Source organism: Herpailurus yagouaroundi, unplaced genomic scaffold (assembly GCF_014898765.1).
Source record: "Herpailurus yagouaroundi ecotype Mexico unplaced genomic scaffold, PumYag 164, whole genome shotgun sequence".
NCBI classification, from domain to species: Eukaryota; Metazoa; Chordata; class Mammalia; order Carnivora; family Felidae; genus Herpailurus; species Herpailurus yagouaroundi.
Genome location: NW_024412405.1, coordinates 590,775 through 615,623, shown reverse-complemented (window position 1 = coordinate 615,623; position 24,849 = coordinate 590,775). Strand labels below are relative to the sequence as shown.

Sequence of the window (24,849 nt, the reverse complement as noted above, 5' to 3'; positions counted from 1 at the left end):
GCGGCGGCGGCGGCGGCGGCGGCCGGGTGACAGGCCCGCTGGGCCGGAAGACCACCTGTCACGGTGGCGGGGGGTGCGGGGGGGACCGGGGGTGGCAGGGTCTTTGTGTGGGCCGGACGGGGTGTAGGGGGGGGCTGTATTTGCTCTCGGGCGGCGCCGGCGGGCAGCTGCCCCCAGGGTGGGCTGGGGGTCTGGAAAGCAGGGCTCCTGCCACCCGGAGGGTCCCTTGGGGGTGGCGGTTCCGGGGGGCCAGGCGTGGATGGTTTATTCACTTGGTTTTCGGTTCTTACTCATTTCTTGGTTTTCGTTCTTTCTTACCAGGAAAATTAGTCTTCTCTGGAGGGTGAACGTTTATAGCATCGACTTCACGGATCTGGTAACATGGCAAAAGATGTAAGTATATCTGCTTCGTGCTACAGACACGTTTCCCTGGCACCACGTCCTTCGTACTTTCCCCACCTGGTTCGGCGCCATGACGCACAAGCTGCGGTGCAGTTTCTGTTCAGACCTTGGAGCAGGTGAAATGGGTTCAAGGTGGAAGGATGTACGGAACCCGGTGGGCTCTGTGGACGTGCGTGTCTCGCTTCTGCGGCACCTGGGTGACACCACGGACTTTCTTAGTCTTTGCAGGCCGCGTGAATTCTAGTTCCATTGCTATGGAGAATGACACCCTTAGTTAGGTGAGGTCAGGTGCCCAGACTGGGGCTGGCCATGTGTGCAGTGACCCCGAGCACCTGTTCTGTGTGGGGTGTAGGCAGTTAATTCACCTTTCATCCGTAAAGCGGTAAGCATTTGCTTTGGCCCCCCCGCCTTTTTTTTTCCTCAGAAAAATGAAATTTGGTGACTCATGAATTGTGAAAAATTCTACTTTAGCTTTTTCTGGATTTGTCACAAAACTGTAGAATACACTGAATACTTTTTTGAAACTTTTTCCAAGAAACTGGCTTTTAGGTTCAAAAATAGTGTGTTTTATTGATCCCGTAGTTCTTTGCTGTGCTTTCTCCCGCCCAGGCCTACCTTCCGTGCCTCTGGGGATGTGCTGTCTTGTCAGCATCAGGGGAAGGGGGCTGTGTGTCTCTTACCTGTCGCACAGGTTGCAGGTACGGTCCAGATGGGCTGCGTCTGCCCGGAACATGAGATGTGGAGAAAACGTGTCTCACGTCTGTGGAACCAAATCATAGGTGTAAGCCTTACCTTTGGTTCAGAGGTTTTAACGTTCTCTGGAAAGCCTAAGTGAACATGTGGCTCACTCTCAGTGACGGTTGGGCACACACTCGTGTAGGCTCCCACTCTCCAGCACTGGGGTTAGTCCGGCAGAGAGTGTGTGAATACATACTGCATCCTGCACGCTGTGGCTGAGGTTCAAGTCATGATCCGTACGCGACTCAAGGCTGAGGTTATCGCCTCTGGTCACATTTGTTGGTGGCCACGCCCTTTTCTCTGGGAATTAATCCCCCAAAGATGCCCGGCAGTGGTATGTGCTCAGGGGCGGGTGATGTCGGTGTGTCGGAGGGAGCCTGTGCCAGAGCGCAGATTGTGCGTTCTGGGAACCGCGTTTATTTATTAACTGAGTGACTCTTTGGAGTTCGTGGTGGCCTCTGAGGATGCAAAGACAGTCAAGGCCACTGCCATCTCCTCTGACGGTCACAGAAGCAGCCTCTGCACCGTCCTTTGTTTAAGCATGAGGGGTGGCGCGGTGGAGGCTTGGGCGCCATGAGCATAGTGGAGCCGTTTGGGCTGACAGGTGGTGTGAGGAGAAGCAGAAATGAAGTGCTTTCCCAGTCCCGACAGCTGGGGACGTCAGGCGTGGCCGGAACCAGGTCTCAGCAGGGCTGGTGGACTGGACTGGAATGGGGTTGTGGTCCAGGGAAAGGCATTTAGCCTTTTCTCAGCTGCCTTACGTGGGGTGTGACGTCTGAGTTTGGGCAGGTGACTCTGGCAGCCAGTGGTGGGGAGTAGTGGGCAGTGTCAGCAGTTGGAGCTCAACGTAGGGTCAAAGCCTAAGCACAGGCGGGAGCCCAGCCCCTTGGGTTGGAGAGCGTGGGCTGGGACCCCGGCTTTACAGAGTTCTGGGGTCTCTGGAAGGCTGGAGGGGGCTGGAGTTAGGTCCTAGGGGTCACCGTGAAGGAGGACAAGTTTAGGAGACAGGCGAGGGCTCAGCCAAGCAGACTTGGTGCGGAGGATGAGGGAAGGTGGCACGGCAGCTTCCTCCCTCCAGTGGAGGCCCAGGAGCCCCTGCAGGTTTTGGGGGTGCTGCCCAGGAAATAGGCGGACGGCTTGAGCCTGTTGACTTGGGGTGGTGGGCGTGGGGCCGGCGACAGTGATGGCTGTCCTGACAGTGAGCCGTGGGCCACGCTGTGGCCTGGGTGGGCATCTAGTCACGCGGACTACTGTTGCAGGCTAACCCTGCAACCTGCGTCTCTGGTGGAGGGGTTTGATGCTGGAAAGACTTGTATCTTTTCACTCGTACAGTAGGTGTGTCTCAATTCGGAGTTGACCGGAGCCAGGCCCCCTGGTTTCTGTGTGCTGTGTGCCTGCCTCAGTTCTTGGCCTGTGGGCACAAGGTGGAAATGCCTGAGTCGAGGGTGGCCTGCTGGTTTTGTTCACGTGTCCATCCTGTCCGTCCTTTGCTATTTGTGGAGTGCCTGTGCCCAGCGGGGAGCACGGTGTGCTGTTCTGCTCTCCTGAAGCTCCTGGTGGTGGGAGATGGCAGACGAGTTGGGGTGCTTGGGGCATGGGTGAAGGGCTGAGTTGGGGGCATGGGGAGGCCTGGGGGCAAGAGGTCCGGAGGGGGACTAAGGACATGGAGGGGACCCAGGGGGATTATGCGGGGGCCCTGGGGACAGGAGGTCTAGAGGCAGGGGTCTAGGGGCAGTGGGGAGGCATGGGAGGCTGGGGCACGGAGGGGCCAGGAGTAGGGCATGGGGGGGGCGCTCTGGGACAGGAGGGCATGGGGGGGACCTGGGGGCGAGTCACTGGGCTGGGGCATGGGAAGGCAGGGCAGGGGTGACTGGGGGCCGGGGCCCATGAGGAAACAGTGCTGTTTCATGGAGATGGGAGGTCAGGAAGAGCTTGGAGGTGGGTGTGTGGGGCTCCAAGAGCCTGGACCTGGAGCCTAGGTGCTCTGGCACTGACTGCACTTTGTGTCTTCTGTCTCTAGAACAAATAAAGATTTGCATGTGTTTAAAAAGGAAATCAAGACACAACACTGTAATTCCTCTGCTTAAAAAAGCCTTGCGTTTTCTAGCAACATGTGAAAAGCAGCCTGATTCCCTGGTAATTAGTAGCTGGCCTTTTATCTTGCAAGCGTGTCTCTTCACCTGGAGGGGTGCATGGCTGCAGTGAGTGGGCTGCAGTTGGGTGTCCTTGTGGCAAGGCCCCTTCTGCCCTCCCGCGTCCCCAGCTTTACTCTGGCCGGGGCAGCGTGTGAGGGTGGAGACCTGCCGCCTGTCTCCAAGGAGCCAGCTGGGAAGCAACGACCAAGTGGGCCCGAGGTCTTTGACGTTCATTTATTCCGATTATGTCGGTATGTGCTGGTGATGAAGAATTCAGATAGTAAAAATCCAAAGTCAGTATTTGTACCTGGTGCGGAGGTGAGAAAACTCATCTGGTGCAGAAGCATGTGGTGAGCTGGGGTCTGGTCACTCCCAGAAGTGGTCACAAGCAACGGTTTTGGGGGCTGCTTCCAGAATTTCGTAGAGTACTGGCCGGTCCTGGGATCTGGGGCGGGAGCTCCCTGGCCGTAGAGGCTGGCTGCACAGTGACAGCAGTTCCTCCTGTGGTCCTGACAGCCTTCAAGGCTGACACCTGCCTGTCAGTGCCGACAGAGACCGGCCTCGGGGCCTCCTACCAGCGTTCACGCAAGACCCCCTCACCGCACGCAGGCTGCCTCCTGCTGTCAGCCCTGAAGCTTTGGGACCCTCCTTAGATGTGCATCACGGGCGATGTTTCTGCTCAGAGTCCCAGCTGGGCAGGGTCCACAGCGGCTTGCATTTCAGTTACCACCCTGGGACCGTGTGGGTCTCTGCTCACAGCCGTGGGCCTGTCCCTCTATCATAGGGTCTCCTCATTCGGGGAGGAGGGAAATGTAATTGCTGTACTCATTTATGAAACTAGCTATCTGAATTCAATTTTGTGCCAGCCACAGCTCCCTTGAACACAGGTCACGGCTGGAGAGGTTGGCCAGGCTGAGAAGACAGTCATTTTCAGCACCAAGAAAGCCTCCTGAAGGAAATGGCAACTTCAGAGAAGATCCAGAAACTGTAATTGTTTAATACATGCTCATTGTAGGAGAAACTGCCATTGTGTGAAGTCAGGGGAGGACCTCTGCCATGAACACATGCCCGTGTGCGAGCTGCGTGTGCGCAGCATGGCCCCGTGGGTGTTTCACAGGCAGAGCATGAGCTCCCCGTGGGCCTCAGACCCTGCAGGTCCGTGAGGAACGGGGAGCCAGCTGGCCGGTCTGTAAGGTCACGGAGGCGCTTTGTGGGCCACTGTTAGGAGGTGGCTGCAGGTGTGGGAGCAGTGGGGGACCAGTCCTGGGCTGGGGTGGTGCATTGCCAGCTCCTGGCGGGGGAGCTGGTCCTCCTGTGTGCAAGCTGGTGTGAGTCCGCTTTGTGTTCTGTGATGGAAGATTCTCTACAGGTGTTCTGGAGAGCCGCAGAAGGCGTCCCATGTAGGCTTTGGGGGGATGATACTGAGGCCTGGTTCAATACCGCTAGGAGACCAAGAGCTTATCTACAAATACATGTACTGGGTATGGTTTTCAGCCCCAGACCTCGAGGGTGAAATGAGGGCTGGAGACATAAATGTGGTGACGCAGCACCGAGCCGTCTCCCTCGGTGTTGGTTGGAGTGCATTGTGGGACCAGGCGCTAACTCCCAGAGCGCCAGCCTGTCCTATCCTGGCAGTGACTCCCCGGTGGGCATGGGGAGGGGGGTGTAGCCCACACAGGTCCCTGTGGTGGTGTGCTCACTCTTACACGGGCTCTGCGTGGGCCAGAGTGGGGTGGGGAGCAGAAAGCTGCAGCTTGATGAGGAGACGCCCTGGGTGTGTTGCTGTGGAACAGGTGTACGAGTGAAGGCGTGCTGTCAAATTCACAAGGGACACGGAAGGGACATCATTCTCCTAGAGGCAGTTCTGTGCCTTGGGCTTGTCACGAAGCCGCTAGGAAACGGCCCTGGCTTGTAGTGTGGCTTGTGGGTGATGCTTCCCTCACAGAGCTGCCTTTCTGGAAAGCTGTGCTCTTGAGAACGTTCTCGTGTGGAGTCAGTGCCAGCTTCCTGTGTGTTGGGCTTTGCAGGGTCTGTTAGGAGGGACAGGGCTTGGGTCAGCCAGGGAGGTGCTTGGTGAGGGCACACAAGTGGAGTGTGGCCGCATCAGGGTTGATGCCCCCTCAGGCACCCACCGGTGGCCCCCAACCACCCCCTAGTACCCCCAGGCGTCCCCCCCAGTGCCCCCAGGCCACCCCCCAGACCCCCTTAGGAGCCCCCAGCCACCTCCAGGCCCCACCCAGCCACCCCCCAGGTGCCCTGTGCCTCGGTGTCCTGTGACCTGGTGTCACGCCCCAGGCAGGTCTTGCCGGGACACCGTGCTCCTTGGGGCCATGCCTGGAGTAGCAGCTGTGCATGTATGCAGCATGTTGGGCTGTGGTAGGTGGTCAGCTATTGAAACAGGTGAATTGGGAGATGAAAACGGCTACAGACCTAAATATGTCATTGTAAATTCAAACGAGCATTTACTCCCCAATCCTTTGCTGTAGGTGTGAGCCTTTCCTCCGTGAATGGCCCGCTTGCTTGAGTCGCTTGTCCATGATGCCATTTCCGGGGAGGGGACAAAAGACACAAAGACATCAAGAGATACTGAGTGTGGCCTTTCAGAGAGTTTGCAGGTTTTCCAGGGTTTTAATGATGCATGGCACAGCATAAATGGTGCTTAGGGACCACACAGCAGAGTCCTACTGCACTCTGCCCAGATTTCTGGAGCATGGAGAGCCCATCCCACTGCGTGGACGCACCCTAGGTCTCCGTCCTCCAGCGCCAGGGCTTTCGGGGCTTTCTGGCCACATCTCCACATCGTGTGGATCCATCATAATGTCCAGGGAGGAGTTCTTGGACGTGCAACTGCGCGGGCACACGCATGAGTGTGTGCAGGCGAGTGTGTGCATGGGTGTGGGCGGGCACGGGCATGTGTGGGCATGGGCGAGCATGTGTGGACACAGGCAGGTGGGCATAGGCGGGCATGAATGGACGCGGGCGGGCAGATACATGTGCTGTGTCTTTGAGATGTCAGGTAACTTGTCAGAATGATTGTGCCAGTTTATACTTTTATTGCATTGTGGGGGGAACTCATTGTAATGACCCCTTTTTGAAATTCAGTTGGATCACAATTTAAAAGCCCACAAAACTTGGTCCATTTGCAGGTAAAATTTTAAATTGTGTTTTTAGCTTGCATTTCTGGATATAGAAGTTGAATCTTTTCCTTTTAGAACATGTTACTTTGTGAGTTGAAAAGCATCTCCTGTGTTCGCTTTCTGTCCTGGTGTTTATTTCCTGTTGACTTGTATCCGCGCTGTATAAATTAACGATGTTCAGCCTTCGTTGGTGATTTCATGGCAGAATGTTAACATTAGGTTTGCTTTTGTCGTTTTAGTAAGGGTTGTGAATATAAAACGATTTCGACATAAACGTACAGGAAATACACCTTGAATTTGCAGTTTGAATTTTAATGTTAGGTACAGACAGTTCTTAGGTAGTTTAAGCGAGTTTCCTGCATTTGATTGGTGAGTGTGTATATGTTCATCCTCATTCAGTGAGATCACCAGGACTCTCTGAGACCCAAGTTGAGGTTAGTGGTCAGTACTCTTGTAACTTCCTGGGCACATGACTGTGCAGCGTAAGTATAGCCCACTAGATCTTTTCAGCCTTACACAATGTCTTCCTTCCTCTGCTGGGAAGTGTTAATAACTGGGATTACCTTGAAGGGGTCTTATGTTTCTCTTGTTTTACTTGCTTTTCAGAAAAGTGAGGATTTGAGTGAAAAATACCTTATTCTACCTGTATTGACAGGACCTCAATCCTGGTCTGCAAATTTGCCCCAAGGCTGAGTGTGGGCGTCAGTCATGAAGTCATACATGGCCATGGCTTTGATCTGGTGCACTTCGAAATTAAGCCAGCTCGTCTAGAAGGTGTTTATTGTTCCTTCATCAGTATCAGTTCTGAAACATGTTCTTTTTTTAAAATTCAGGTGCCGTGTTAGGAATGATGTGCAGCTTATAAAAGACAGATATTTGCCTTAATGTCATCTGAGAAAGTAGTCCATGAGTTAGGATAGCTATGGGTTATGAGGTGTCTCATCCTCATTTCAGGGTGCCCTTGGTGTGCCCTCCCCCAGCACAAGCACAGCTCCAGCAGAAGGGAAGTCACAAAATTAAACAATGTCATGGGGTTTTGCAACTGCAGAGAGCTTTGAAAGCCTGGCCTGTAGACCTAGGTGCCAGCAGAGCACCTCCCAGCCGGAAGTGGAGGCTCCTGGGGGTGCCTCCCTCCTGTGGATGTGCCCCCTCTTCCCTTGACACATTGGACAGGGGCCCTCATGGAGCTGCATGACCACGTCTCACTCTGGGGGCAGGAGGGCTGAGCATTTGGTGAGTGTGCAGGTCAGTTTCTTGGATCCTGGACACTCTGACCTCTCGTGCATCCTGGGTCACTGTGTATGGCTCGCGTGTGGACGGTGGTCCGAGAAATGGTGCTCACTCTGTTTTTGAGCTCTCCTTCCCCTGGGAAGGAAAAGGCTGGTGGTAGGGGATGGGGCTGTCCTGTCTGTCCATCCCTGCGGCTGCAGCCCACCTGGGCCCTTGGAGGTTGTGAAGGACAGTGGTACTTGTTCAAGCTCCTGGCCTCTGTGACTTGGTTTTTGTTAAAAGGAAAGTTGGGTTCTTTTTGAAAGGGAGAAAGTAATAATTTTTCCAGAAGAGAAGTCAGATCAGTGTGTTGTTAATTTTTAAATTAGCCAATAAAATAAGGCTACTCTACGAACAGAAAACGTCTCCACCTCTGGCTGTGTTAGTCCTCTGCTTTCCATGGGATGGCGGGTGTGTCCGAGTGCACGTGGAGCCACGGGACCATGGGTATTTCCTGGAACCGGTTTCCGTGTCGGGACAGACACAGCGATTCCGAGTGGATCCGCGCTGTGTGCTCTGAGCCCAGCTCTCCCTCGTGCTTGTGGGGCAGCCTCAGGCAGAGTCTTCTCTGGGGGTTGGGGACTCATCTGCGGAACGAAGGTGACAAGCGTACCTTCCTCTCAGGGCAGTGAAGGTGGAAGTGCCAGCCACATCGTACGTGTGGTCCAGCCTGGCAGCACCGGGTGGGTCCTGAGAATAGGCCAGTGGCTCTGAAGGACTTGGGAGTTCACCGTGGGCCTGGGTCTCTCCTCCATTCGCACACACACTTCTAACCAGAGCTCTGGGGAGAACCCCACTCCTAGTGTGGCTGAGGGGACCGGCTCCTCCTTAGGGCCTGAGCTTGGGAATGAGTCGGGGTGCAGGGGGTCGGCAGGCTCCCAGAGACGGGGTGTCTGGGGGTGCTCCTTTACCGTTGAGCGCCCAGGGTCCCTTGGTGTGTTTTAGCTCCTGACCTTGGTCCCCGTCTCTCTGCTGATGGCTCCCTGCCTCCTCCAGCTTGCCCCGACCATGGTTTGGACAAGTGGAGTGGGAGGTGGGCAGCAGGAATTGGTCCTGGGTGGATGAGTCCCTGACTCCGGGGGCTCCCCCTTCACGGGGCTGAGGATGGGACACGGCCGTCCAGAGGGTGGGTGTGGGGGAGTTAAACAGCAGGGACTTTGGTTAAGGAGAAAAGCTCTTGGTGTGGCCATCTGGTTGGGTCAGACTTTGCTATTATACAGAAGGCAGAATCCTGTTCTCCTGGGCAATAACTTACTGATAAATCACATCCCAGCCTGCTATTAGTGTCCCCGTCAGGCCCAGAACGGTCTCCCGCCACCACTCAGCAGGTGTGAAAATGCAGTACGCACCACCCAGAGCTACCTCAGTGTGGACCTGCTGTAGAAACACCAGAAAGCAGGTGGAGGCAAATATTTAAAAATTGTGTTGGAGTCACGTTACATTGTCTTCCAGGCAATCTCGCATTTGTTTGTGTGTGCCCAAGAATAAATTTGACGTTGCTCTGGCCAAAAGGCAGAGGATGAAGTGTAGAGTGCAGATACGGAAGAAAGCCGATGTTGTGGTTCCCGCTGCGTCTGTCTAGGAAGGGCTGTGACGGCGGGGAGCGAGGGAGATGATTCAGGGAGAAACCCAGCAGTGGGCTGGGTGGTAGTGCCACGATTCTGCACTCAGTTGACATTCCGGTTTGGAGCAGTGGTGGGGTCAGGCAGAGGTGGACGGGACGCTGATTTCTGCCAGCATCTCTGGTGGCGCTCACGGGAGCCAGAGAGTGCGGGCATTTCTGCACTGGGAGAGACATCCTGGAGTGCAGGTAACGAGAGTGAGGGAGAGGCCCACCAGGGAGGGGGCAGGGCAGCAAGGACAGCTGTAACTTGTGTGTCACTTGCGGGGTCGTGGCCCCTGACAGAGAAAGCCAAGTTCTCACCTAGATTTCAGATCCTGGTGGCAGTACTGCTCCATCTGCCATACCCACTCACCCCCCTCCCCCCTACCTGTTGGAAGTTGCAAATTTGACTCCTGCCTCCTGCATCACCCCTCACTGGTGGACTCTCTCCTGAGGATGTGCATCTCCCGTGGCTGCTCCCTGGAGTGTGCACTCTTGGTGTGAGTGTGCGTTTCCTCCGCAGATGTGCTCTCTGCTCTCCAGCTGCCACTGCCCTGCCTGTGGCTCAGGGCCAGCGCTCTGTGACCTTGTGTCCTGTTCTGTCCAGTCTGTGGATGTGGACCTCTTCTCCATTCGCTCCTGCTGCCGTCTTGGTTTCTTTTCTGTGGTTGCCCCTCGGGGTCCTGACCTCAGACGTGTGGCCTAGCCTGTGTCCTTACCTATCCCTTGTCATGTCTAGATCTCATTGTCCTGCGGTTCTGTGTCCTTTGTTTAGAAAATGACAGCAGCCTTATGCATATCCACTTACAGAACACAGTCTTTCATTAAGAATTCAAATGTCAGGGGTGTGTGGCTGGCTTAGTCACTTGATTGTCTGACTCCTGATTTTGGCTCAGGTCACGATCTCACAGATCATGAGTTTGAGCCTCACATCGGGCTCTGCACTGACAGTGTGGAGCCTGCTTAGGATTCTGTCTGTCTGTCTGTCTCTCTCTCTCTGCTCTTCCCTTGCTCTCTCTCAAAAAATAAATAAATTAAAAAAAAAATTCAAATGTTAGAAAGCTGACAGTTGTTGAAAATCATAGTCCAGGTGATTCTACTACGAATCTGCTGGTGATTTTGGAGTTGACTCTCTAGGTACCTGTGTTTGAACGTGCACATCTGTCACACAGCTTTATGTAAAAGGACTCCCACACTGTTCTCCGCTCTTTTACTCCACAACTTGACCCTAAACACACTGGTAACTGTAAACATAGATCATTACAAAGACACTTTTTTTTTTTTGAGAGAGGAAGGATGGAGAGGGAGGGAGAGAGAGGGAGGGAGAGGGAGGATGCACTTGCCGCACGAGTTGGGGAGGAGCAGAGGGGAGAGAGAATCTTAAGCAGACTCCACGCTCGGTGTGGAGGCCCAATCCCACAACCCTGGGATCACGACCTGAGTCGAAATCAAGAGTTGGATGCTTAATGGACTGAGTGCCCAGGTGTCCCTCTGAAGACACTTTGGTGGGACATTTGAGATGAATGCAAGTGCAGGCAGAGAGGATGTGGTGGTGACGCCTTGCACCCTGTCACTGTCCTGAGTGACGGCTGGCTGGCTGGCTGTGCACACTTGTCCGCCCGCTGGGTGGTTGTGAAGCTGGTTACAAACATGTTGTCTTGTCATTCACTATTCTAGTGTTATCTCTGAAAGATGAGAACTCTCTAAAATGCCCCAAATAGCGAATAATTGTTTGTTAGTATCGTCAGAGAGCTAGCAGCTGGAATTCGGAAGGTTTGTGTCAGTGTAGAGCTGGTGGGTTGGATGTGCCCTTGTTTATGTAGGCCTGCTGATGGGCTTTTAGGTTGTTTCCGGAACCTGCCTTCACAGCAGAACTGCGACCACTATGCTGGCTGGTGGGCCCTCACAGCGGTGCCACGGTGTGGGTGATGTTGCGGCTCGGCAGCACCCTCCCTGCTGGGAGCGCTGGTGCCCTGGTGTCGGCCCGTGGGTCAGGTGGAGGCAGAGGCGCCATCCGAAGCCCTGTTCTTCCACTGCCGGACCCAGCGCTCCTTCTTAGATCGTTTCTACCTGGTTCTCTTGTCCGCGCGGCTACTTGGAACTGGTTTTTTCAACATTTATTTATTTTTGGGACAAAGAGAGACAGAGCATGAACGGGCAAGGGGCAGAGAGAGAGGGAGACACAGAATCGGAAATAGGCTCCAGGCTCTGAGCCATCAGCCCAGAGCCCGACGCGGGGCTCGAACTCACAGACCGTGAGATCGTGACCTGGCTGAAGTTGGACGCTTAACCGACTGCGCCACCCAGGCGCCCCAGAACTGGTTTTTATGTGACGAACCGTAGCTCTACCTGAGACATGTTTGTGTAACATGCCACCTCCGATGGCTTTGTGGTGTCACCATGGTGCCCTCTCTGTGGCTGGTGGGTAAGGCGGGAAAGTGCCCCACTGAGTGTCGTCACGGGCTGCCCAGAACAGTGGCCTGGGACCGTGGTTTTGTTACCCACGGCTTCCGTGGCTTGCGAGTTTGACTGCAGCTGTGCTGGCTCGCAGCCCAGGACCTGAGAGTGTCACACACCGACACGTACCCCCAGGTCCCTGTGGCAGGACCATGTCCACTCACTCACCTGGTCCTTGGTGGGCTTTGTTCACTTCTGGGCTGCTGGCCGGAGATTGCCCCCAGCTCTGGCCTCGTGGGCCCTCTGCCAGGTAGCTTCCATTGCCAGAGCGTGGGAGGGAGGGGCTGGAGCGAGGTCCATGCACACACAGGGAGAGAGACGAGCCAGCCGGACCCCAGCCTCGGGCTCCTGAGACCAGACGTGGCCCTGCAGATCCGGTCACCAGGGCAGGCCATGCTCAGGGGGAGGGGATTGGGTGGGGCCGTGAAGTGCCCCCTCACCTACCGTGCCGGGCGTGCCCACAGGCTGTGTCCTTGTGGCGGTGCTTGGGGCCCCGGGGCCTGGCGTCCGTTTGCTCTGGAGTCGAGGGAGGGTCTCTGCAGGAGCCACAGGGTGGGGTGAGGGGCCAGGCCTTCAAAGTATGTCTGGACTCCGCTCCTACCTTAGATCACCCTTGCAGCTCACGGTATTGATGAGCGCTCTGTTACACGGTATGCTTGCAGCGCTGATGTCTTCTGGTGGGTGCCGGTGCACTGTGCCCTCGGCGAGGCCCTGTGTGCTTCCGTGGTGGGTGGTCGGGGTTGCCTCCCAGGTGGGTGCTGTTTGTATGGCTGCTGTGCAAGGGCTCCGCCTCGAGTGGTTATACCGGGTCCCTGCGGTCACGGAAGAGCTGGGCCTCACCGTTCTTCCCATCCCTTCGTCTCGCCTGCTCGAGGCAGGTGCCAGCCAGCAGCCACGATGCACTTAGTGCCCCTGCAGGCCCAGATGTGCTGCTGCGGTCAGGACACCGGCTCCCGGTGCGTGTGGGGACTCAGAAGGGGCCGCTGTGATGGGAAAGGTCAGGAGGGTTGCTGAGGCGCGAACAAAGGTTCCTTTGGATTCCCCCCAGGTGCCTGGCTGATCACACATGCTGCTGTTTTGTGTAACTGTCGTTAGGGAGCCGGGCTTGTGGTTGCTTTCCTGGGTCTCCGGGTCCTTCCTCTGCTGCCTGAGGCCCCTGCCCTTTGCCCTTTCCCGGCCTTGTCTTGCTGATTTTTGTGTCTGTCTGAATCGGCGGAATTGCTGGCCCACTGCCTCTCCGGGTAGGTACAGTTTCATTGGAGCACAGGCTTGCCCTTTGTTTGGTACTGACTGTGGCTGCTTTGGTGCCACTGGGCACTCTTCAGCTGTCCCCGGGCTGGGAGCTGCTTCGGTCTGGACGTGGCTCTGGTTTTCTTTCCAGGCACGTGTCCTGCCCTCACTGGCGTTTCTGTTCTAGTGGGCCCATGGGGGCGGCAAGGTAGGACTTGTATAGAAAGTAGGCAGCCACCAGAGTGGTGGTGGTCTCCCAGCGGCTGGCCCACCCTCCCCCCTGCCCTGAGTGGCCAGGGCAGTGCCTCTGATGGGCCCCTCAAAGGTTGTGGGCGGGCCCTCGGCCCTGGGTGTCTGTCCTGCCGAGGGGTCCGCACTGTATCCTGCGGTGACCAGAGGGGTCTTGGGGAGGGTGTTCTAGAGAGAGAAGGAGGGGGATCAGGGTGTCAGGGTGTGCAGCAGGAGTGGGGGGTCCCGGCCATGCCCTCCACGGCTTGTGAGGGATGCAGGGCAGAGATGGGTGGCATGTGTGAAGCTGGAATGTGGTCATTACTATGGTTTGGTAAGTAAAGAACCTAGTTGGTGTTTCAACGTCCACGTCTAATTGGCTCAGCTTCCTGTGTAGCAGCTGAGTTTTACTGCTTTGAGTGGATCATTGTATCCAACGTTGGAAAATACACAGTAACTGGGTTTACTTACCTTAAGTACAAACCCAAAAAGCTGAGTAACGAGTGTTGTAAGAAAAACTCAGGTTAGTTGTGACAAATGAGTGCCTTCGCTGTTGGTTTACATGTTCATTCGTTCAGCGTCTTGGTGTTTCTTCCTGGAGGGAGGTTTGCATCTTAAGTATAAAGAGTGTGCAAGGGAAGGAGTTCTGTGCACTTAAAACTACGTGCAGTACAGGAATACCGTTTACAGCATCCCAGCAGCCTGGTTCCAGTGCTGGTCCCGGCGTCCCTGCGGGCTTCGCCCCAGGCACAAGAGGGAAGGGGCGTGGGTGGTGTGGTAATGTTTTCCTGGGTCCCAGTTTGTGGTTGTAAACTAAGGTCCTGTGGTGTTGACTGTGAAGCCCCTGAGGACGGGATGGTGTTAGAAAATCGCAAGGAGGCTGTAACGAACACGTTAGTGTTTCCCTGTGCTCCCGGCGGTTCTGTGCTGTGTGGCCTTGGACTGTCTCCCTAAAGAACTGCAGGAGCCAGGAGCAGGGCGCCCCGGGGGTCCCTGGGCTCCAAGGGAAGGAGGTGAGCACCTCGGCGTGGTCCATGTGCTCAGGCCTGCTGCGTGTGCCCAGCCTCGGGGCCTGTCCCTCTTCACAGGGCCACAGGCTCTTGGGGCCACGGGCTCTTGAGCCCACGCAGACAAGAAGCAAGTGTAAGATTACAAAGTGGGAAAGAGCAAACTCCATCACAGGGGACCATTTCCAGGGTCCACTGCAAATTTAACACAAATGTCAGTGTTGACGGACTCCGTCCCGTGTGATCTGAGCTCGCTTTAAGCTCGTACTCAGACGGGGGTCTCACTTCATGCACAGAGTGGACCGTGTGCCTGGTCTGCACCTGTCAGGCTCATACACCAGCACCGGTGGGCGGCTCCGTGGAGGTGTTGCTGAGTCACGAGGGCCACCTTGCAGCTGGCCTAGGGTTTCCTGCCTTGAGCCTTGGCAGTCCTGTGCCCCAGGGGCTTCCCAGAACCCCGTGGTCCCAGGCAGACGGAGATGATGGGTCACCGGCTGCAGGTGTTTAAAGGTTTGCCCGTTGTGAGGCTGTGAGTGAGGTGGGCTGGCACTCCTCTCCTCCTGTGGGTTGTGGGGACTTGCCTGGGGTCCCACAAGGGCCTAGGGCTGGCATCTGGGAGGGGAGGGAGCCGAGCTTCGAGTGGGCATGGCTGCGGGTGGATGCTGGTGGGCCAGGTGTTGTAGCGCTGGCCACAAGGCAGGGCAGCACCTGGGGCAGTAATCCCCTGCTGTGCTGCTTGTCACTGTCATCCAGAGACGTCTCCTTAGGGTGTTCAGTGTCTTTTGGGGTTCACACCCACGAAGGGTGGTGTTGTAGAAAAGCTCCATGGTGGGAGGGCTGAGGCTGGGACCCCGGGGGTGGAAGGGGTTATGGGTGACAGCGCCAGTGACCTTCCTATACGCCCCTGAATAAGTTTGTGTGGTTCAGACAGACCTGCTTCTCTCCTGAATTCCATGCTGTCCACGTGCTTCTGCCCAGTGCCGCCCAGTGCCATGCTGGCCCCTGCGCCTCAGACGAGGTGGACACACGCAGCTGGACCAGACAAGTGTGTCTCTCTGAGTTGGTCATCAGGCTCCGAAACGAGTTCTGTCACGTTTACAGAGAGCACGGTTGGGGGGACGAGCTGGGTGTGGCCTGGACTCAGGCTTGATTTGGGGGCTGTGTCGCGCACTGTGTCTGCACAGTAGGGCAGGATAAACCAGCTCTGGAACCAGTTTAGGTCAGTCGTATGTGGACGCTGGTTGACCTCGAGAGTCTGTCCTGCTCTGGTATCGCTGGCTGCCAGGCCTCTGCTGGCCGGCTGGCCACTTTTCCGCAGCTGCCTTGCCTGCGTGCCCCCAGAGCTCTAGCTCCTTCCAGGCGGACTTATGGAGCGCTGCTTTCGGCCTTCGAGGTCAGGAACCCTAGATGCGTCATTTTGGTCCTGACCGATTGTCTTTGGTCATTGGCAGTCAGTCATGTGGCTCCAGGAAATTTGGGCCAAATCTGCATGCAGCTGTTAAAGTATGCTTCAAAAATACATTCAGTGGCTTCCCAGATGAAAAGAAGGACTTTTTATGTTCTAGAGAAAAACCGGTCACCACTCTCTCACTGCAGAACAATGACCTCAGAGTTCAGGGGTTAAAGCGACAGTAACCCTTTATCCTCCCGAATGGTTTCCGTGTTTTGCAGTTTGGGCGTGGCCGGGTGGCAGTGTGTCCGGCAGCCCCTGAGGAGGAGAGGATGGCAGGAAGGCAGGCCCCCACTCTCTCCAAAGCCTGACTTCCCAGCCCCAGCTTTCTAATTTCCTTTGTGAAAACCGAGCTTGCGCCACCTGTGATTCCGACACACGTTGTGTTGCGAGATAGAATTCCTGTGCCCGTGAGACTTGCTGTGGGGTACCTAGTCACGGTCCCACATACGGACAGTGGGCGTCAACGAGCTGTCAGCCGCCAGCTGGCTTCTTCCTATGTCACAGTTACTGCCCTCAGGTTTACGCTCTGAACTGGAAACCAGGCTTGGGAACAGGGTGGGTATGGGAAGATGGTCCTGTCAGAGGTGGTGCCCTCAGGCTCCCAGGTGGTGTCGTGGGGAGGGGGGTGGCAAGCACTGCCGGGCAGCCTGCTCCGGACGTTGCAGCCCCTCGGTGCTGGGCCGCCACGCATTGTGGGACTCCCACGGGGATGGACTGGGGCTGCATGGGTGGTGGGTGGGAGGAGCCTGTTGAAGACTCCAGCCCCCTTTCTACATGAGGTTCTTTTGAGCGACAGAAACGAGGCCTTACAGAGCACGAGTATGCGGAACTTCCATCAGCGTCCTCCCCGTGGCTGGGAGGGTGTCCGGGAGCAGACGTGATGCCACTGGATGCACCTGTGGCTTGCTCCAGCCTCTCCTCCGTGTCAGCCGGCTGTCTGCCTCTGTCTTCTGCTCTCTGTGTTCTCCAGTGACTCCCCAGCTTTGGATTGTGACCCTGAGACTGGCAAGAAGGGACTGGCCTCTTCGTCTGTTTCCAGACTTATCCGGAAAGGGCTGGGCTGACCTGCTCGCCGCCCAGGCCACTCATCCGGTGGCCATGGTGGGTTGCGTGTGGCCAGGGAGGACGAAGCCCTTTGGCTCTGGAGAGGATGGGCTAGTCTGATCACTTGAGTTGGACTAGACCTCCTCCAGAGTGACTGGGGGCTTCCTGGCCTGGTTCCCTTCCTTCCGCATTGTGAGGGGTTGCTGGGGCTGTGCCGCTGATGTGTGGACTATGAGTGCTCCCTCTGCGGGAGGGGGTTTCCCATGAGTGGCCCGTGACCGCCGAGCTGGAGCAGCACGGGCAGTGGCCCCAGGTTGGGCAACACTGGGTCCCACCCAGGCAGACCCATGAGGGCAGTGACAGGCCCTGTGTGATCTTGGGGCTCCATGGCTGCCAGCTCAAGCGTCCAGCCACCCGTCCACTCTGGTACAGGACAGTGGACATGGAGCCCGGGGCCACTGTCTGTGGGATCAAGGAGCCGGCAGCACCAATGATGTGCTGGGAGCCTGGGGCCATCTGACAGGTGTATGGGGGCCCTGAGGCGCTCTCCTGCCATGGCTGTGTCCTCAATTCTGTGGCAGCTGGTGTCCCGTGTCTCTGGGGCACCCTGAGCCTGTTTGCTGGGACCAGCCTGGTGCAGGCTTCCTGGCCCAGAGAGAGTCGTGCTGTTGAGTCTTGCGGCTCCTGGCCAGCAGTCCTCTAGCCCAGCCCGGCCTCAATCTGCTGCCATCCTTGTGGGCATGTGCTTGGCTCCCTCCGCTTCTGTGGGAAGGTGGAGTTTTGGAGAGTCCAGGAAACGTGGCCCATGTTGTGTTGGCACAGGCCTGACTTCCGTCTCGGGTTCCGTGTGTGGATTTGTGCATTTTGGGTGCATTTGGTGTGTTCTCTGTGCACCACGTGGAGAGAGGGAACCCATCCCGGCAACACCGCAGGGCCTGACATGCGGCTTCTCCCGTGCCAGGCTCAGGCGAGCCTTGCCTGTCTGCAGTCCAGCTTGTTGCTGCCTGTACGTGCTGCCAACCTGAGGCTCCTCCTGGGGTGGGAAGGGGCCGCAGATGCCCTGGGTTCCTGGACAGACAGGACGATGCTGGAAAGTGCACTTGTATCCCTTCACGGGCGGCCTGGCCTGAACTTACACACCTGTGAGGAAAGTCCAGGCACACCGCACAGACATGTGAGCGTCTGTGAGTGCGTGGCTCATGTGGATGTGTGTGAGATTGCTGTGTACACACAGGCGTGAGTCCCTGAACACCGGGGTGTCCTCAGCCGGTGCTCCCGCTGGGCCAGGAATCCCACTGCCCGGGTCGCTGGTGGTTAGAGGCCTGGGCAGGAGGCAGAGGAGGCTTGTCTGCCGGGATTGGTTGACCTGCGATGTGGCTTGTGTACACGTGTGTGTGTGTGTTTATGCACATGTGTGCACACGTATGGGTGTAGGATGTGTGTGCATGCATGTGTATGTGTGAGTGACCATGTGCGGATGGTGTGCACTGGTGTGAGTGTGCGTGTGTCAGGGCTGGTGTCTGGTGAGGCTCAGTGTATCAAGACCGTCTGCCCTGGTTTGGTGTGCAGCAGGCACATCTTCGATGTTTGGTGAGGACAGACTCGGGTGCGGGCGTCCACATGCCAATGGTGTGTGGTGCCCGTGACGAGCTCATGCGAGCCCTGATTCTTCCCATGAAAACCCAGGGAAAGCGGACGCAGGATGCGTGTCAGGGGTCAGTCCCAGACATGGCTCCCTGTAGCGGCTCAGGTGCGTTTGCACACCTTGGGGAGTGATGTCACTTGCCTGGTTCCCCAGTGAGCTGTGTGGTCAGTGGGCTCTGCACGTGGTCACCCTGCTCAGGACATGGGGGTGCCGGGTGGACCTCGTATGCTGCCTGGCCCCGGCCCACACTCCTGTACACAGAGGTGCATCCCCCGATTTCCGGCAGAGCTGCTGTGTCCGGGGCTCTGAGGAAGCCCTGTTCTCAGGTTGGATTGCCTGTCTGCTCTCACGACAGGTGGTCAGATGAATTTTACACTCACCCGAGGTGCGCCTCCACTAGCTGCAGGCACTGCCCCTTAAATGCGTGTGTTGACTTAATGCACAAAAGCTGTATCTCATTAACGTCACAAGGGTTAAGCTTCGAAGTTCCCTGCATGGGCTCCTGACCATTCTGTCTCTTTCATGCCGTATTTTACACCTCCCTCACACAGCCCGGCTTGTTACGAACTGTAGATTTGTCGCTCTTAGACCCCCTATTTACTGTCCTTGTTGCTCTCTGCAGGCCGGTCTAATTGAAGCCAACGGGGAACTCAAGGTCTTCATAGACCAGAACCTTAGTCCTGGAAAAGGTAAGGCGCCTCTTTTCCAAATACAATTCTGTGGATGAGAGTGTTAGGGTTGGTGTACTCGTGAATTTCTGTGGGACGAAAGCCCCTGTCAAGTGTGGGGCCCCTGCTTTGGGAGGGCTCCTGCCTGGGGCCGCCGACAGCCTGCAGGCACCTGTCAGTGGTGGGCTCACACTGTTTGCAGAAATTCGGGGACGTGGAGAACGCAGGTCATGTGCTTTCCTCTGCCTCATGGGTGCCATGAGCCTCCAGGTGTCTGCTCTGGACCCGGGCGGCAGCCCAAGGCTGGTGGTGCCTCCCTCACGTGCGTCCGGGTTTGTGTCTTCCCTATCAGGAAGCCACGTGTGTATGTTCGGTGGCTCTTTGGGATTCAGGGCCGGACATGGAGGTGGACAGGTCCAGGCCACTGCCCCCTGCTCTGAGGTCCCACGGTCTCCCTCCTGGTGTTACCGTGATGAACATCTGCCCACGTGTATGAGCGCGCTGGCTATTTCCCGGGATAGACTAGGTGTGGAAGTGCTGGACCAGAGGGCATGTACCTTCCAAGTTGATGCGTGACACCCAGCCACCTGTGGCGTCCTGAGCTCAGAGTGGCTGGATTACCGCTGCCACCTCCACTCAGCCTCTGCCAGGCTGAGGCCCTGACCGGTGACCTCTTGGCTCATGCTGTAGCTTTGGGGGAATGTCCCAGCCCCTTCCCATCCATTTGTTGCTGGCGAGCGGGACAGGAGTCCAGCTGTGTCCTTCCCCGTGGGGCCCAGCGGGCCCGGCCCATGTGGTTAGGGTGGTGGGCTCAGGCCCTGCTCCCTCTTTTGCATCAGGATGGCCCCTTCTGATGCTCATGGAGGCTCTCCTCTCCTGGCTCAGTGGGTCTCCCTCGTCACGCTGGCCACTGTCCCCTGGATGGGCTGTGGGCCCATGTGTGCTCTCCAGGTTTCTGTGTTTGGAAGGTCGTAGGCAGTGTCCTGCTTTTCTGTAGATCCCATCCTCTTTCCCTTCCTGTCCAAGGACAGGGCCCCGCTGAGGGACTCAGTGTTTGCAGATGGTTTTAGTTCAATAGCTTTTACCGTTCACAGGTTGCTTGAGCGTGGTGCTTCAGTCTAACTAATTGGACACTTAGAATTTTAGGATTTACAGGCGTGACCTCTTTAGTAAAAGTGACTAAGCAGAAATAGTAGTGAAAACACTGTGATCTCTGCTCCCCTGGAAACAGTGGAAGCCTTTCGTTCTGGTGTTTGTTTTGAGTCCCTTTATTGTTTGGACGGTCCCACAGGCCCTTCCCGTGATCAGGGGCTGCCTGATCTGTGCTTGAGCCCTTATGGGGGTTGCATTGGAGAGATGAGAAGACAACAGCTTCTTGAGTCTCTAGAATATCCTGGTGCCAGTTCCCTGCACTGTTCAAGGATTTTGCGTGTTCTTGGGTGTGGTCTGGCCCGCTGTGTCCCTGGCTCCGCTCACAGCTAGGACTGCTGTAGTTCGAGGCTCCTGGCTCCTGCCTCTGCTCCCGCCTCTGCTGGGACCAGCACAGCCTCCCAGGCACTCAGGCTCCTGCCCCTGCGCCTCTGGCATGTTCTGGGTATGAGGAGGCCCACAGCCACATCTCTGCAATGTGCTCCCTGCTCTGACCCTATGAATGCAGGCTGAGCGCTGCCAGGCTCCTGCTCCTTCCAGAGAAGTGCTTTTTTGTAAACGGAGCCGTTTGTCTGTTGGACAGGCAGTCCGGTGCTGTTTCGGCCACAAAGGGAGTAGGACCAGGCTGCCCAACTGCTGTGCTCACCCGTGGGGACTGTTCCACGCACGGCCACCTTTGCTTCTGGCTCAGGAGCTCTGATGCTAATTTTGGGCGGTGTGGTACTGACTGGACCTGCGCACTCTGGGTTATTCAGTGGTGTTCGTGAAGTTGGGGAGCCCATGGGTGTCAGACTGTGTTGTCTGACCCCGCTTTCATTGTGGGCGCTTCCCGAGGAGCGCTTGGCAGAGACTCAGCCAGGGTTATGCTGAGTGAGGCCCAGACCCCTGGCACAGGCTTGTCCAAGAGTCTGGGAATGTGGCCTCAGTGTGTTCCCAAGAGCCTGTCTCTCTGGAGGGACCGTGAAGGGCAGGAGTTGGCTCTCGCTGGGGGTAGGGGTGGGGAGTCAAAAGGAGGGCCATGGCCAGACCTGGTGGAGGCTGGGCCATGAGGGGGCAGGGGGCAGGGGCCCGTCCCGCTTCCTGTCCGCATGGGCCACGCCTACAGGGCTGCCTCCCAGCTGCTCCTAGCTCCACCTGCTGAGAGTTTGGGAGCCCCAGTGACCCTGCTGCCCTCGGCTGGGGCCAGTGAACCCTTCCTGAGGTGAGGCTCCCTGTGCCTGTTTCTGCCTAAGCTCTGGCTGTGATGCCTCCTCACACTGGGGTCTTGCGCACTCCCGTTCCCTGGGTCCTGGCCTTGACTCTGCTCCTGTCTCAGCCTCCAGAGCTGCCCGTGCTTCTTCACCTGCCTCTTCTGCTCCTCTGGCTGCTGCCTGTGGCCCATTTCCAGGTGCCAGTGTCTGCAGACTTCTCCAGAGGCAGAGCCTACGGGAGACGTGTGGTGAGTGGGAGGGAGGTTCGTTGTTGTGGGATCAGTCCCTGTGACAAGGGGGCTGGCAGGCCGGACACAGGCAAGAAGTGGGGTTGGAGGCGGCCACTCCTTCCTCGTGGAGGAGACCTGAGGATTTGCTCTGAAAGTCTTTGCCTGGTTAGGGGGCTCTGGAGGGTGGTCTCCCCTACCTAATGGCGGCTTGCGGCTGGTCTGTGATCGGATAGCTGGGGACAAGCGCCTTGGTGCTCACATCAAGTCGGTCGTCACGCCTGCAAGATTCAAAGAGCTGTTTTCCCCAGAAGGTGTGCTGACGTCACAGCCTCCTGTGCCCACAGGCCCTGAAGGCCAGAGGCCCCAATTCGGTCCAAGACAACAAAGGCTACGTTGTTTGCTGTGACAGCCGTTGGGTTGCTCCCAGGGCTTCGCCGACGGCTTTGATGCTGTGTGAGCCTTCGCGTGCACATTTGTTCCTGTGTTTGGGGCAGGCGCTCTGGAGTGGGAGCCAGGGCATGAGGTGTGTGTGCGTGGCCGCACCAAACACGTGGGCGCCTGGCGCCGCATAGCTACAGTGGCGCCTCCTTTGCCGGCATTTCAGGTTCTGGTGGCCCAGTGGGTGTGGGCCCCCTTGCTCCTGGGCCTGCCCTGCTGGTAGGGGTCTGGCCAGGTGCTTTGCTGGCAACATTTTGTTGCCACTGTTCCTGCTGGAGCCTCCTCTTCCAGCCGTGCGGCTGCTGCCCCAGGGTTCAGGCTGTGGGCCCCGGCACGTATGTGCCCACGCCCTCCTGATGTGCCCGCTGCTTGCCCGCCCTCCACACAGAACCAGTCCAGAGCCACGGCCTGTGTGCAGCCTCTTCCTCTCCTCCGGCCTCTGCGTACATGTCGTGCACGCTCGCTGCAGAAACGGCTCACGATGTAAACGTGTGCTTAAGCGTGTGTCCTGACACGTCGTGTGCGTGTGTGTGTGGTATCTGCACGCACTGATCCTCCCTGTGGCTGTGTGACTTTGCTCATCTGCAGCCGGGCCATTTCTGGTAGTTTCCGGTGCTGCCTTTTGTTGCCTGGCACCTTGATGGAGTGCTCTGATGCCTGCTGACTGTTTTCCCTGAAGGGCTGTGCACCCCAAGCGCCTGGTGCAGGAGGCGGCTCCTGCAGAAGGTCGCGGGATGTGGCTGGGTCTGACTGGTGACAGGACGTGTCCTGTGACGTCTGCCATTTTCCTTCTGCTTCAGAGTTGCCCTTCCCCCGAGGACGGGCTCCCAGGCAGGAGAGATGAACACCAGTGACAGGTGGCCGACAGCCTGGCGTTGTGGGATCATCCCAGAGACGCGGGAACGGCACCCTCGCAGATGTGCGTGCACCTGCACACACGGCTATTGCGGGGGAAGCGGCCTGGCCCCTCTCGGGGAGCGCAGAGCAGAGGCACCATCGTTTGAACCCAGACGACATCTGGAGCACAAAGTGATAACATGTTTCACACGCCAAACCCTGCTGCTGGGCTGGCCAGGAAGACCAGTCTGCAGAGGAGATGCGCTCGCAGAAGAGCGGTCTGGGTGTGGTCGAGGCCCTGAGATGCTGGGCACCTCGGCTCCCACCCACCGGGAGGTGCCCCTGCGGAGCCTGCCTCCCTCCTTGGGCCGCAGGGCCATTCTGGCGCCTGCTGTGCAGGGGCAGGGCCGTGCGGGGGCCGCCGTCTTAGCGCTTGGGGTATTTCTAGCGTGGCAGGCAAGAGAGCAACTCTTAAAATACTAGGTTCTTAGAACTTAGAAATGGTTGAAATTATTTTCAAGAAGACATTAAACCTTATGATTTCATAATCTGTCTTAAAGCCCATAGGTATTAATGAATTGTGATTGCCAATTGTAAGAATATGCTTATGGAATACTTCTAGAATCCTTTTCCTGTTCAGGGTTATAATAGCTCAGACCACATATGTTCTAACTCCTTTTCTCGCCAAGAGAGGAATTCTCTGTTTCGTGATGTTATAGTTGAAAATATTTCAGGGGCGCCGGGGGAGGGGCTCAGTGGGTAAAGCGTCCGACTTTGGCTCAGGTCACGATCTCGCAGTTGATGGGTTCAGGCCCCACGTCGGGCTCTCTGCTGGCAGCTCAGAGCCTGGAGCCTGTTCGGATTCTGTGTCTCCCTCTCTCTCTGCCCCTCCCCTGCTCGCGCTCTGTCTCTGTCTCTCAAAAATAAATAAACATTAAAAAAAAAATAAAATATTTTGTCACCTAGTTCCTTTAACAAAAGGCACTAAAGAGAGCATACAGCTAAAGTAGTTGTGCTTCTAGTGAGTAAACTCTAGGCTGTGTTACAGGTTAGCCCGTCTTGTAAACGGGAGTGTAAGTAGGTCGAAGTGTGGTGGTCTTTGTCAGCAAAGTGTGTTAAGCATTCTGATGTCTTTGGTCAGATTAAACTAAAAATGAATCACATCCTTGAGATTGTTAAAAAGTGACGTGTCTTCCCTGAGTCAGCAGTTGGTAGGAACCCTGGAGAGGGGGACACAGGCTGCCTGGGTGCACACGTGTGTGGTGCATGGTGTGTGATGTGCACATGTGGTGTGTGTGCGTGGCGTGCATGTGTGTGGTGTGCGTACGTGCGTGTGCCTTGCACACATGTGTGATGTGCACGCGTGTGTCATGCATGTGTGGTATGCGTGTGCTGTGCGTATGTGTGGTGTGTACATGTGTGCTCACACGTGTCGTGCATGTGGTGAACGTGTACGGTGTGCGCACGCATGTGTGGTGCACATGTGTGCGCACACGTGTGTCGCGCATGCGTGTGCGGTGCACTGTGGTTTGCACATGTGTGTCATGCATGTGTGCGTGTGTATGTGCGGTGCACATGTGTGGTGTGTGCATGCGTGTGCGTACACGTGTGTGCAGTGCGTGTGTGGTGCATATGTGTGGTGTGTGCACACGTGTGTGTTGTGCATGTGTGTGCGGGGCACGTGTGTGGTGTGTGCAGAACGGCCCTGTGGAGGTGCCATGTGGAAGCCCATAGCACAGATGGTCCTCTTGGCGCACCTGCGTGAGGGCACGCCAGCGGCAGGAGGAGGCCAGACGGCCCGATGTTACCTGCGGTGTTTCAGTAGGAACATTTGTGTATTTGTATAATCAACGTACTGTAACGGAACGGCACAGATTCAAGGAATCAACTAGACCTTTCTCTGGACAAGTCTCAGCGACAGTGTGAGCAAAGTTATGAGAGATGTAGATAATTTTCTGGGTTTCAAAGGCCCACATGAGCAATACTTCT

At 56.7% G+C, this 24,849-nt stretch overlaps 1 protein-coding gene across 2 annotated transcripts in view; it reads left to right on the top strand.

The window, feature by feature from the left end:
* The first annotated feature begins 39 nt into the window (after nucleotides 1–39).
* The window catches only part of TFDP1 (transcription factor Dp-1), a 39,932-nt gene continuing 15,122 nt past the window's right edge, over nucleotides 40–24,849 (top strand). The window contains exons 1-3 of one of the 2 annotated variants that reach the window (XM_040486996.1): nucleotides 40–63; nucleotides 322–393; nucleotides 18,971–19,037. In XM_040486996.1, coding sequence (XP_040342930.1) covers nucleotides 382–393; nucleotides 18,971–19,037 — 79 coding nt within the window. In that variant the 5' untranslated portion in view covers nucleotides 40–63; nucleotides 322–381. The remainder of the gene's footprint in view (nucleotides 64–321; nucleotides 394–18,970; nucleotides 19,038–24,849) is intronic. The other variant, XM_040486998.1, reaches the window with a different exon arrangement.